At 42.3% G+C, this 12,232-nt stretch overlaps 1 protein-coding gene across 4 annotated transcripts in view; it reads right to left on the bottom strand.

The window, feature by feature from the left end:
- Positions 1–10,741, bottom strand: part of LOC102793837 (RNA-binding protein with multiple splicing-like) — a 39,362-nt gene extending 28,621 nt beyond the window's left edge. For all 4 annotated transcript variants that reach the window (XR_015718435.1, XR_015718436.1, XM_087837300.1 and 1 more), the window contains exon 1: positions 10,246–10,741. Coding sequence is in view for 2 of the 4 variants with exons in the window: in XM_087837300.1 (XP_087693426.1) it covers positions 10,246–10,308 (63 nt within the window). In the remaining 2 variants the exon portion in view is untranslated. The remainder of the gene's footprint in view (positions 1–10,245) is intronic.
- Positions 10,742–12,232: the final 1,491 nt, after the last annotated feature.

Raw genomic sequence — 12,232 nt, 5'->3', positions numbered from 1 at the left:
ACAAACACAATGACTCCTGTGCACACTTGGAACAAAAGGACATTCTTGGCTGTCTTGAACCTCATTCCTGAGACTTCCTGACGTCAGCTGTTATGATATATGATCATTTTTTCCGGTGTGTGTGTGTCCAGCGTGGAGCTGGCTGCACACACGCTGGATACAGGATGATTCACAGGTAAATCTATCAGCTGCTCTCTTCTTCAGACATCTGCTGCTGATTATAATATCAGTCTATATTTATGCCTGTATCAGGTTGGCTTAAAAGAAATAAATAAATAAAGGGAGGGAGCTGTAAAGATGCTCCCACCAGGTAAAGTGAGACATCAAACTTTCATGATGCAGTAAACTAAAGCAAAGGTCAAGCCGGAGGTTGAGCAGATTGTGCAGATTTGTAAAAAAAAAAAGCAAAGACGAACCTTCGGCCGCTGTTTTATTGGGTCTGTTTTTATTGGTTCCCCGTGAGTCACATACCTATATTTCCATAGTGCTGAGTGGCCTGGTTTAAGCCTTTGAATCGCTGACCATTTATGGCGTGCTCAAACACTATCACGCAGGCAGGTTTCGATCAAAAACAGCAGTCCCTACCTACCACAAGCCAGCTGAGTACTTCGCAGCCGGCGTGCCAGTGCAGTTCCCTGGCAACGCCTTAGCGGTGCACAGCAGAGTGCAGAGCCCCAGGCCAAAAACATCAGATCCTATTAAGGCCACTTCTGCAGCAAGTCCTAGGGGATCTGTGCACCTCTAATCAGAGATCTTTGACTCAACAAGCACCAGGTGAGGTCATCACCCTATTGATATGCTATCATTGCCATTGTTGCATCCTATGGATGGAGGGAGGAGTCTGTGCTCATAATAAGACTCAAGTGCTGTGTTGAAGAGGAAATCTGTTTTGTTGTTGTCGTGGGTTCAATCATTATTTCACTATGATTTGAAAGTCTTTCAGCTGGCACTAGTATTTCAACATCAATCTATGACAAGTATCAAGGCTAGCTGGATCTCTGTAAGATGTCAGAAAACAGTAACACAATGAAATCATGATTTCCTAGATGATACGACAACATCTGCATGTCCCTTATTGAAACAACAAAGATATACTGTATCTGTGTCTTTGTACATGCAACCCCGCAGCAGGACAGTGGCCCTAAGCACACCGCCCTCTGGGACAAGAAGAATTAGGACTCCTGCAACAGACAATAAGGTGCCTACAGATAGCTGATCTAAGCATCATTTAGTCCCTGCTGCTCAGTGAACGAGGATCTGGGAGAACTGGATGGTCGAGTCAGGTTATTCAGATTTATTATTTCTGTTAACAGTGCCATGCATTGGGTTAAGCCCCAAATAAATACTTTATATTTTGCTACTCTCAAAGAATTTTCACTTTGCTCATATTCCATAAAATAAAGATGGGCATCTCAAGAAAAGATGCTCACCCGACCCCAAATTACTCTGAAATAACAATTTATTGGAGACTTGTGGCATCCTAGCTTGCGTTGGCAGATCTTGCACTGGACTTCATTTTTGTTTATTTTCTGGTGGCGATCCACGCAGAACTCTGTAACACACTCTAGGAGCGTTTGCATTTTTTTTACTGTTAGTCTAATCTCACACACAGTTTTACTCTACTAAGTAGTTAATAGTTAAACTGCTGTTGGAAACCAATTTAAGACATGAACTAGGTTCTTTTTGATGAGTATTCAAATATTAGAAAATCATAAAAATAATCAAACCTTTGCACACAAGTTTTTTGAATCAATAGTAATAATAAGAAGAATGTTTTCGTATGACTGAACCAACAAAAGGCCTCAGACGTACTTCCACCAAACAGCCACAATTTTATGCAGATTTAATCACCAAAGCCACATCTGACACCACAGCTGTTTCACAGCCATAACCGTGACTGAAGGAAACACCAGTCGAAATGTGTACAAATGAACGTCAAATTTTCTCCAGTGAAGACCGTTACGAAGAGGCCCGATTTGTCTAAGTGGACGACCCCGTAACGTATTAATGTGTCATTTCTATTCAGCTTACGTTGTAGACTGTTAAATTTGTTACAGCAATTGCCTGAAATGCCTAGTTATATCCGGCTGCACTATGTGGCTCTCTCACATATTTGCCCTGACTTTAATTGAGTGCTTTTTTGACCGCTCGTTCTGGCTGAAATGAGGGACGCGACCTTGGTGCAATGTGAGAAGATTACTATGTGTTTCGTTCTCCCTCCCTGCGCGTGTGCGCGTGCGCGCTCGACAGCCAAGTTAATAAACGGAGGTCCTTCGAGCCAGAAGTGGCAGGACATGGCTCTAACCTTGAGGAGAGGGTACAATAGCATAACATAGCAAGTGTGCATGCAACAGTGAGGCGAGTACCTGCACATGAAATAATAAAAGAAGAAGAAGGAGAAGAAGAGAAAAAAAAAAAAGCTCAGAGGAAATGTTTCATTGCCTGTCCACCATGCGGCTTGCTTTCAAATCCACCCGAGTCCTTGTTCTCTGTGACCGAGCTAAAAAAAAATCAAAGTGAACCCGTAAGCCCACGTGAGCTCAGGGCAGGTTGAGCTTTCTTGCATCAGATGAGCACGGCATGATTAAAACCCAGCCCGACTGACAGACTCCCACACCCCCTGAACTGTCACTGCTCCGGCTTGACATCACTCTCCATCATCCTCACAAGTTTTTCCTCTTCTCATCTTCTATCAGGGAATGTGAGGAGTGAGCGACCGCAGGCCCGGGAGGTGTCAAACAACCATTAATGGATGACTCGGTTTTGCCTCTTAATCGCCAGGGTTCAACGGGTCAAGTTTCACATTTGGGGTCGGAGGTCGCAGATTAGCCCGGGGTTACTGTGCACGTCTGGGGTCAACTGTGAGACTGAGCACACTCCTAACGGCTTTGTTTTTCCTCTGTCTCTCTCTCTTACTCCCACAAGTGCTTTGGACGAGCAGTTCCTGCTCAGTAAGGGTCTGTAAATGTTCCAACAGGTTAACCTTTAAAAGACATTTAAAACAAACGGCCTAGGAAAAACAAGCAGGCGCCCACTTCAGTTTTTCCTTCTTTTGCTCTTTTCTTCCTCCCACCATAACACTTCCACTAGCTTTTAATCTAACTTAGAAAAGGATAACCTCTTCTCTTGATCATGCACAGATGTCTTTTTTTTCTCATCAACCCAACAAACGACCCATTCAAAGAGTTCATCAAAAGTCTTTCATACAAACGCCATTCTCTTCTTTCCCTTTGTTATCTGATGACACTCGCTGAATGGACTTTAAATTCCTAAGTGCTCATTAACGTGAACTAATCTCCGCATCAGCCTTTCCCGGACTTCCTTTGTTGTCGCCTACCCGACAGGGATACCTTAGACTGTTTAGTGTTGTGGTTGGTTGGGTGGGCAGAGGGTTAAAGTGTCTTGCGCAAGCGGAGGAACAAAAAACAACAGGGGGATACTCAGTCATCCTCGGCGTCACCATGAAGAAATCCTAGCCTGCTGCTAACAAGTCGTTTCCTTTATGCGTTGCAGCTGTTTCTTTTGGTTTGTCATTGATGGCACTAAGTGATCCCATATTTTCATCTGCAAATAATGACTGCTTTTTATCCATCCGTCCATCTATACAGCTTCAGCATTTTTGGTGCAATTCATTGTTTTGAGAATCAAAGGTCAAAAAAGGAAGGCATGCTTTGCAGAATATTACCCTATAATAAAAACCACAGTAGCTTTTCTTAAATCTTTCAGCTACTCTTTACAATTTTTTAAGCATTTGGACAACACAGAGGGTTTGGACGTGTCAGATATTGGCCACTAACACTGGTAAATGGTTTTAACCAACCAACAGAGAACAGAGAATAGGCTTTCTAAGACTGATACCAATGATTTAAAATTATAATATAATAGATGATTTTTTTCTTTCAGGTACATTAAACAAACAGATTTCCATATTATGTGTAGTTATTTACTAATTACTCACAAGTAGGGCAGTTGCAGAGTGCCCTGTAAAGGACAAACTATGCAACATCAACACTCATAACATGGTTGAACTGTGTTTCTACTTTTTCTTTTTTCATCACTATTATAAATGTCAGTGCCAATATTACTGGCAAGTAACTACTATCAGCCAATAATATTGGCCTGCCAATAATCAGTCAGGCTCTTGTACATGAACAACATCTTATTTTCCAAGATGGTCAAATCAACAGGGCCAATGCAGATATTTAGCTGATATCTTGGGGATATCTAGGAAAAACACACAAAATCCCAAACATAATTAGTTTGCTAGCATACACAACAAAACAAATAATACATTTTAGAATCTAGAACCAGAAAAATACCATGATTAATTATTAGATAAGCCATTATGTATTATATTATATTATATTATATTATATTATATTATATTATATTATATTATATTATAATAAATTCTGAAGTCCTACAGTCAGCAGCTTTACTGTGACACTGGGTGGCAAGAGAAAAAGCTAGTTTTCTTGTACATTTTGCTATGGGTAACATTTTCTCTAGTTTTTTCAGGTCTGACCTTGGATTGCTAATTCTTGCTGGTCAGCCAAAGGGCGGCTGGCATGCAGCTGCATAGTCAGACTGGCACGTTTCTCCCTGGCTAGATTGTGTCTTTAAGGCTCTTCCATGTCCATAAATGGTCCCTATGTTCAGAGATCTCTGCGTCAAGAGTCCATGGGCCTGAGAAGGGATAAGGAGTTTGTCTGGTGGGACTAAATTGGGTTCACGGGAGGGGGGGGTAAAAAAGAACGGAGAGCTATGAAAGTGCAGAAGAAGAGAGAAATTATAAACAGTTACTGGGGTGGAGGGAGGGAATGCGGGAGGAAATGAAAAGAGTACGATAAGGAGGTAGCAAGGGAAGAAAAAGGGTGGGACATAGAAAAGGACGAAGGGAAGGAAACAGAGGGGAAGGGAGATAAAACTGTAGAGAGGGAGCAGGAGAGGAGGAGGGGGGGCTGGTGGCTGGGCACAAAATAAAGAAAATGTAATGCGCTGGGCCACCATGTGCTGCCAGCCTTGGCATTGGTTGTACCAGTCTCTGGAACTCTAGTGAGGGTATCAAATGCCATTCTTGACATGATTTTCATCATCGGCAAACCCCTCGCGGCCTGTGAAGGAAACAGACCACTGCCTTCAGGATAGAAAGGTTTCATCCCAGGTGATCACTCAGAACAACTTTGCATCGATTGGGAACGACCCTTCCTTTTAAACTGGATCAAAACCATTCCAGCAAAATGCACCCTACTGCATAAAAAGCACTGGACGGCCTCATCGTACGGCCCTAATTACCTTTGTTTCCCTTTAATTTATCGAACACCTGAGCTGAGACAATGTGGAGAGCATAAAAGGAGAGCGAAGGCAGGTGCAAAGAGACAAAGATGGGATACTGTATACAATAAGGCAGATAATTATAGCCCATGAGTAAGCAATATTAATCAGAGGTGACAGATGAAGTGCATAAACACAGTATTACAAAGCAGAACAAAATGGCTGGCGCTGTCTAGGAAAAAAGCGCACGCTTCCTTCCGCTGTGAAGCATGTGATTTATTTCAAAGCAAGTGACAGGTAAGGTTTTTAAAGAGGAGTAATATACATATAGAGGTATGTATAATTATCCACCTGGATACAGTTATTATCTCTGACTTTTGTCTTTTCCCCTCACATCTGTTTTTCAGGCTCTTTTGCCAGCCGGCTGCTCCTGACGCTGAGCCTTGTTGTTGTCTTTTCAAATACCTCTTGTCGCGCAGCTGACAAACGGCTAAGATAAGATGACAATTCCCTTGGCGCTTTTATAAATAAACGCCAAACTATCAGACGGGTAGATAGAGCAGGGTTTTACTGCTTGCCTGAGCCTGTATAGGGATTTTTTATCGTGTATATGTCTATATATCTGTCTGACATAGGCTACTTCACAGACAATCCTTTGGATGTTTTTTTCCCTATCATGGCCACTTTACCCTCTATACTCCCCTCTGGTCATGCTTCTTGTCATAGAGAGTTAATATATCTTTGTGCCCTTTTCATAGATACATGCACATGTACAGACCACACACATGCCCACGCCACCACGCTTACAGACTGGCACCGGCCTTCATCCGCTTCACCGTGCTTCTCCAGCAGCGTAGCTCCCCACCTACATCTCTTCATGGAAAAGGTCACGGTGGCCACATGACCTGCTATTTGAAGAGGACCTGCTAGATACCCAAAGCTGGCCAAGCACAATCCAATTACACCCCAGGGAGATACGCCACATTTGCTGAACTCCGCTTGAGTGATATTCGGTTTCTCTTCGGGCACTTGTAAAGATCCACTTACATGTTTATGATCAGCTGGGAACTAGAATCAACAGATGTCTGACAAGTTTCATACTTCTGCTGCCTTTAGATTGTTACATCCGGGGGAGAGACAGCTCTGCTTTCATGTGAACTACGATTTCGAGTAAGAGACTGTTTCACCTTGCGGAGGAACAAATAAAAAGAGGGATGTTCTGTGCTCAGCCATTTGTCAAAAGGCAAGAGGTTGGCTAGTGGACCTCCAAGTTTGGTGTGGGGAGATTCAACTTAAGTAAATACACTTTAGCTGGAGGGCAACTGACATCAAAGAGGTGAAAGGTCAATCTTCGTTGGGTGAATCGGTCAGCTACAAAGCATTCCATGTAGTCATACATTCACCTTTTCTCTCTGCAGTGAGCTGCCTACCAAGTGCTAGAAAATCCAGGCGAAAGATCCCCATCATGTCCCAGAGCCAAAGGTTACGTGTAACAAAGAGAGTATTTTGTCTCATAAACTGTCTATAAGTCCAAACATGGTCCTTTCTCAGTAACAGAAGACCAGAAGACTTTATTCAGTTAATAACCTTAATTACTAACAGATAATCAGTGTTGCAAATCACTAAAATGTGCTCATTGTGCTTACATGTGGTTTTCACATAGGTTTGCACACAAATAACTGCCTCTACTTACTACTTCAGTAAATAACATGCCATTTGTCAGTATAAAGAACATTTTTTGCATTGTCTAAATGCTCAAAAATAGCAATTAATAAAGATTTAGTAATGTTTCCGGAAAATTTCACAGTCACTGGATTCCAACTTCTATTTATTTTCCCAGCAATCAGGTATCCGACTGATCAATAAATCAGCGAATCGTTTATAAACTGATGGGATTAATTTGAGGTGAACTGGGTTGTTTCTTCAGTGTGGCCCCTTTGTCATGGACCGTCTCCTTCTTGATAACACATCTGGAATTAATCACTTGAACTCTGGGTTTTCTGAGTACACTCCACATCGCTGCCACGGTTAAGACTACAGGAAAAACACGCTAGGCCGATCTATTAAAAGCATCTCCGAGTCAAGCTTAGGAAAACCCGCTCCAGGTGTCTTGTCCATACAAGGTCTGGAAACCGGACCTTGTTCAAACTCTTATCTTTTGACATTCACCAATAAGGCGACGGCGTGTCACCTCGGCAGCATCGGCGAAGTGAAGTGCCACAGTACGCGAAAGCATCCAGAACACCTGATAATGTCGCTTATCAGAGCGGCTCGTGAGATTAGATGCTGCCAGGCCCCCGAAACCTGCATACCTTGCCTGCAACAAGACCATGTTTGGTGAGCGGCGGTCCGCAGAAGATAAACATTAAGCATCATCGAGCTTTCGTGTACACAGACGACGGCACGCGGGGTTGAGCAATGAAGCGGGCATGAGGAGCCGAGCTCGCTGCGGTGCTTTACCGGTGCAAATCAGTGATCCATTGAGTCACATACTACACTGCCCAAGAGGAGGGGCGGAGAGCTGCTGCTGCTCAGCATGTGAGAGTCATACCAGCAAGGCTGTTAAACTTTGGCTCTCTTGAGGTTATAGTTTATGGTTACCTCTGTGGTGCTGTTGCTGGCATTTTTATGCTTTCTGCATCAGGTGAAGACCAGACTTTCATGCAAACCCCCCCAAGACAAGTCAAACTAAGTCAAAGCGTGAATTAGTCTGAGTACATCTGCACGGGCCTGCAAAAAGCTTGAATATGTATCTGCGCGTGTGACACACTCCCTGCTCCTCTGCATGCAACACACACCGTTCCACAAAAGATAAAGTGGTGCTGTCTGACCTTAACGTTAATTCACCCAAGTAAATGTAAGTCCCTGCCGGTCTGGATGGCTTCCAAACATTTCCAAAACCATTAGATCTCTCTGGCCATTAGTCTCCTTTTTACGTCTTTCTCTGCCTGCCTTTTACACAACCTGCACCTCATCTCTGAGCTTATGGACATCACAGAATCTTTAATAGCTGGGTAAAAGTTTGGAGCCTTGTGTCTTTGGCGAACTACAGCTGCAGCTAACACAGTTTATTTCCTCGTAGACCTATCCTGCAGTTGAGATCTTTGAATAATCTGACGCCCTCATTTAAATGTTCAGTCTTACAAAATGATCCGTAAGCGGCGTGACTGTAACCGAGTGTCACGAAAGCAAAAAGAAAAGAAGCACATCCTCACATTTTGAAAGCTTTCGTGCTTTAATATGATCAGTCGCTCATGAGAATGAGCAACTAAACATTTCAGCTACAAAAAGCTTGTGTCGATAGTAACAGATCAAGTGTTTTTCTTGTGTTTTGCCCTATTTTGGCTTAATTATAGCTGTGTTGTGCTCAACTTAATTCAAAACAGGCAGGTGCTTAAGAAGGTGCTTTAGACAAAAAACTCAAGTATTTCTCTGGCGTCAGCTTCTGAAATGTGAGTATTTGCCACTTATGAGACTTTTAATTCGACATATTTGCAGTTTGTACAGTTAGATGGTCATACACAGACATCTTTTGGTGCTGAGTAGTCATCTTTCTTTTGTTGAATATGTTCATTTTACACAGAGTAGTAGTTTTTTATTAGATTCAATAACAAGAATACCCTCAAGGCCGTGTACTGGTTACAGAGCTCTACTTGACTGACGCGTTGTTGGTAAAAGGAGAAGGTGACAAAAGCTTTAAACTCAAACTCCCTAACCTCAAGAAATCAGCTCTTTGGTCTTTACCTCATCTGTGTGGTGCTACAGCAGTTCCCCCGCATCCATAGCAACCTCGACAGTGGACCAAATATGGTATTACATCAGGCTGGCTACATCTCACTATTCAGTTAATAGTGTCTAACGCTACGCTGAGACCTAATCAAATTGCTCCAAGAGAAATATCTGATATAATCTGATACACCTTCCTTACATCACTCGACTGCGGATGTGCAGAGCTCTGAAATAACAAGTCTGTCATTTGAAGAGAGATTCATCTGAGCCAAAGAAAATCGCCTCATGCAAGGAGAGCCGCTACAGGCTTATTTACCAAAGAGGAGATATTGTTGGGCCGGATTGTGCAATGTTTACAGAGGAGAAAGGGAAGAAATGAGGCTATTATCCTGCACGATAGAGAGGAAACATACTTTGAGAGCACGTTTAACGGATTTCCACCAAATGTTGGTTTGTTTGTTTTTTTTGTGTTTTTTTTTTGGGGGGGGGTAAACAAAGCCATTCTGTTTGTGTTTAGATGTAATTAGAAGAGGCTATTCTTGCTCCACTGTAATGCAGTGGGCTCTCTGTTACAACTGCTATTACCTACATGTTGCAGCGGCAGTTGTTTCAACTTCAATTGCTCCCTCAGCTTCAGTGAAAACTAATTCGCCCTGGCTCGGAATTCCCTTTACTACTGCTTTCCAGTGCTGTGTGAAGTCTGGCTTTATTGTACAGTAAGACACAGCTAGCAATGCCGTAGCACAGCCAGGAGAAACACAATCCTGACTTCAAAGTTATTCGAGACTTGCTAGTTAGTGATTCATCAGTGCTTCGTGCCCTTCCCTGTTCTTGCTGCTGTTTTTAAAATTAAAAAAATGACGGCTAACTTCAACAAGGCTACAAAACAATTTAAAGAAAAGTAGAGGAGAGACGTAAAAGTGAAGACAGGTGAAGAATTCAGTGCAATAACAGCGCATTACCTGCAGGAAACCGGTGATAGATGCTGTTATGAGCGAACCATACAGTCGGTCTAATAATGTAAACAGCAACACTGGAAACTTTTATGAGGTAAAACCAGATTACGACACAGAAAACAAACAAACCAGCATAAGAGCTACACCTTAATGAATACAGGAGTGGAGGAAAAGAAGCAGTCGCTGTTAGCATGACTCGGTTTTTATTAAGGATGTCATTACGGGTCAAGGAGCCACCCACAGTATCACAGACAGACGCTCGAGCACCTCGGGCTCGCATACGTACCTCCTCCTCGTGGTTGGTGAATTCACTCGGCTCGTTTTCTTTCTCGGGTTTGTTGTTATTCATTCTGAGCGGGACTCTTTCTCACTTTCACTCGGACGGCTCTTCTTTTCTTTCCTTGTTTCCCCTCCTCCTCTTCTCTCTCTCTGAATCTGCTTCGCGCTGCGCTTCTTCTCCAGGACCCACAAATTCAAAGCACCCCTCCGACAGTCCGCGCGCGAGCCCGCTGTCCCCCTACTGACCCGAACTTCCCACTAATTTGGCCACATCAATGATGACGGATAAACCTCATTAATTTTTATATATATATGTACATATATATAATTACAATAATTCGCTGCGGCTGATGTTGCTGTTGAGTTGGATATTCCTCGGCATTCTCTGGAAAGCCTGACTTTTCGTCTTTTTTTAATTAGTATTATTTTTCCAGAGCCTCTTGCTGTTGCTGTCCCCCAAATGAAATACAGTAATGTTCACCGGACCGCGCCGCGAGCAAACTTCTCTACCCATCTCCTGCGTGCGGCAGGGGAGGGGAGGAAGAGAGGGAGGCGGAGAGCGGAGGGGAGGGAGGGGTTTGGGGTTGGTTGGGTGGGATGCACCCTCTGCTCGGCTTTATCAAGATTTATCAAGTGCTGCAGGAGCTTCAGTGGAAAATCAGTACCAATCACCCTTTGGACCACATGAATGTTATATCTGTCAGCACAGCACATATTCTTATATGTCGTGGTTTTAATCTTTGTTTTGTTTTTCATCAGCTGCTCTGGGCCTTTATTACACGTGCATGTTCTTGTAGTGTGTGTTTCTTATATATTTACTCAATGTCAGAGGTGTCAAACTCATTTTACATTGTGGGCCACGTACAGCTAACTTTGATCTAAAACTCCTCTCCCTGTCAGCCTATAGAAGTTTAACCACACATTTAACCCCATTTTTGTTTTAATAAAAGAAATATGTGAAAAAATAAAAATTACACAAAAGGTTCTGTTAGCTGCGCAAGAAATGTGGTTATGTTTGTATTTATTTCTTTATTTGTTTGTTTGTTTGTTTGTTTTTACTGTGAAAAAACATAGGAACATGAACCAGATTGGAGTCTTTGGTGGATCTATTCTGGCCCCTGGGCTTTATGTTTGACACATCTGCTCTATGTTTAAGTTGTGATATTTTATATGAAACTATTAAAGAAAAAAGCCTGGAAAAAGTAGAACTATTCCCTTCAAATGAATCTAAATTGAAAAACTGATTTTCCTCACATTGTGTATAAAGAATATTTTTTCAAAAGTCTTTTTGTTTGGTAATGTCCAGACCTTTATTAGACCTCTTGAGAACATTCATAAACAAAGTATGGACACAGTTAAAACACACTCAAAGTATCTGGGGAAATCACAGACTGTATATAAAAGATGGCACCAAACACTGTGACATCACACTTTGGTTCGTGGGCTTTTGTTATGAAGCATAATCCCCCACTGCAAAACATGAACAAGGTTTACAAAATAGACTTAATTTATTATTCAATATGAAGTGAAACGGGTGACTTAGCCTATAAACTCAGAGGTCAGAGCAGAAAGCTGTTTTCTGATAAACGTGTGTATGACAGGAAGTCTTTTTGCAACTACAGCTATCACCACCTGGTTTCTTTCGATAGAAAGCAGATTTAAGGCACTTTCTGCACTGACTTTATTTGTCACAGACAGAAGCTACATTCATGTTTATGGGTGCAGCCACAGGTTGTAAGGGATTAATCACATAGACACAGGTACTTGTTAATTAGTCCAAAAATAACATACAAAAGGCTGTACAATTAATATAATCCACACTATCACTGGACAAATGTATAAAAAATGCTCCAAAGGCTCCAAACACTACAAACATGGACAAAAGGTCAAAAGGAGTTCATGGAGCCTTGCTGACACCTAGCAGCCGAGTCAACCACACACTTAACTTTAAGCTTCAAAACAATGTAAACTGATCAAATGTATTTAAAAATTCA

Source organism: Neolamprologus brichardi, chromosome 3 (genome assembly GCF_056152115.1).
Source record: "Neolamprologus brichardi isolate AB-2024 chromosome 3, ASM5615211v1, whole genome shotgun sequence".
Taxonomy (NCBI): Eukaryota; Metazoa; Chordata; class Actinopteri; order Cichliformes; family Cichlidae; genus Neolamprologus; species Neolamprologus brichardi.
The sequence above is the reverse complement of the archived record's forward strand: the minus strand, read 5'-3'. Positions and strand labels throughout refer to the sequence as shown.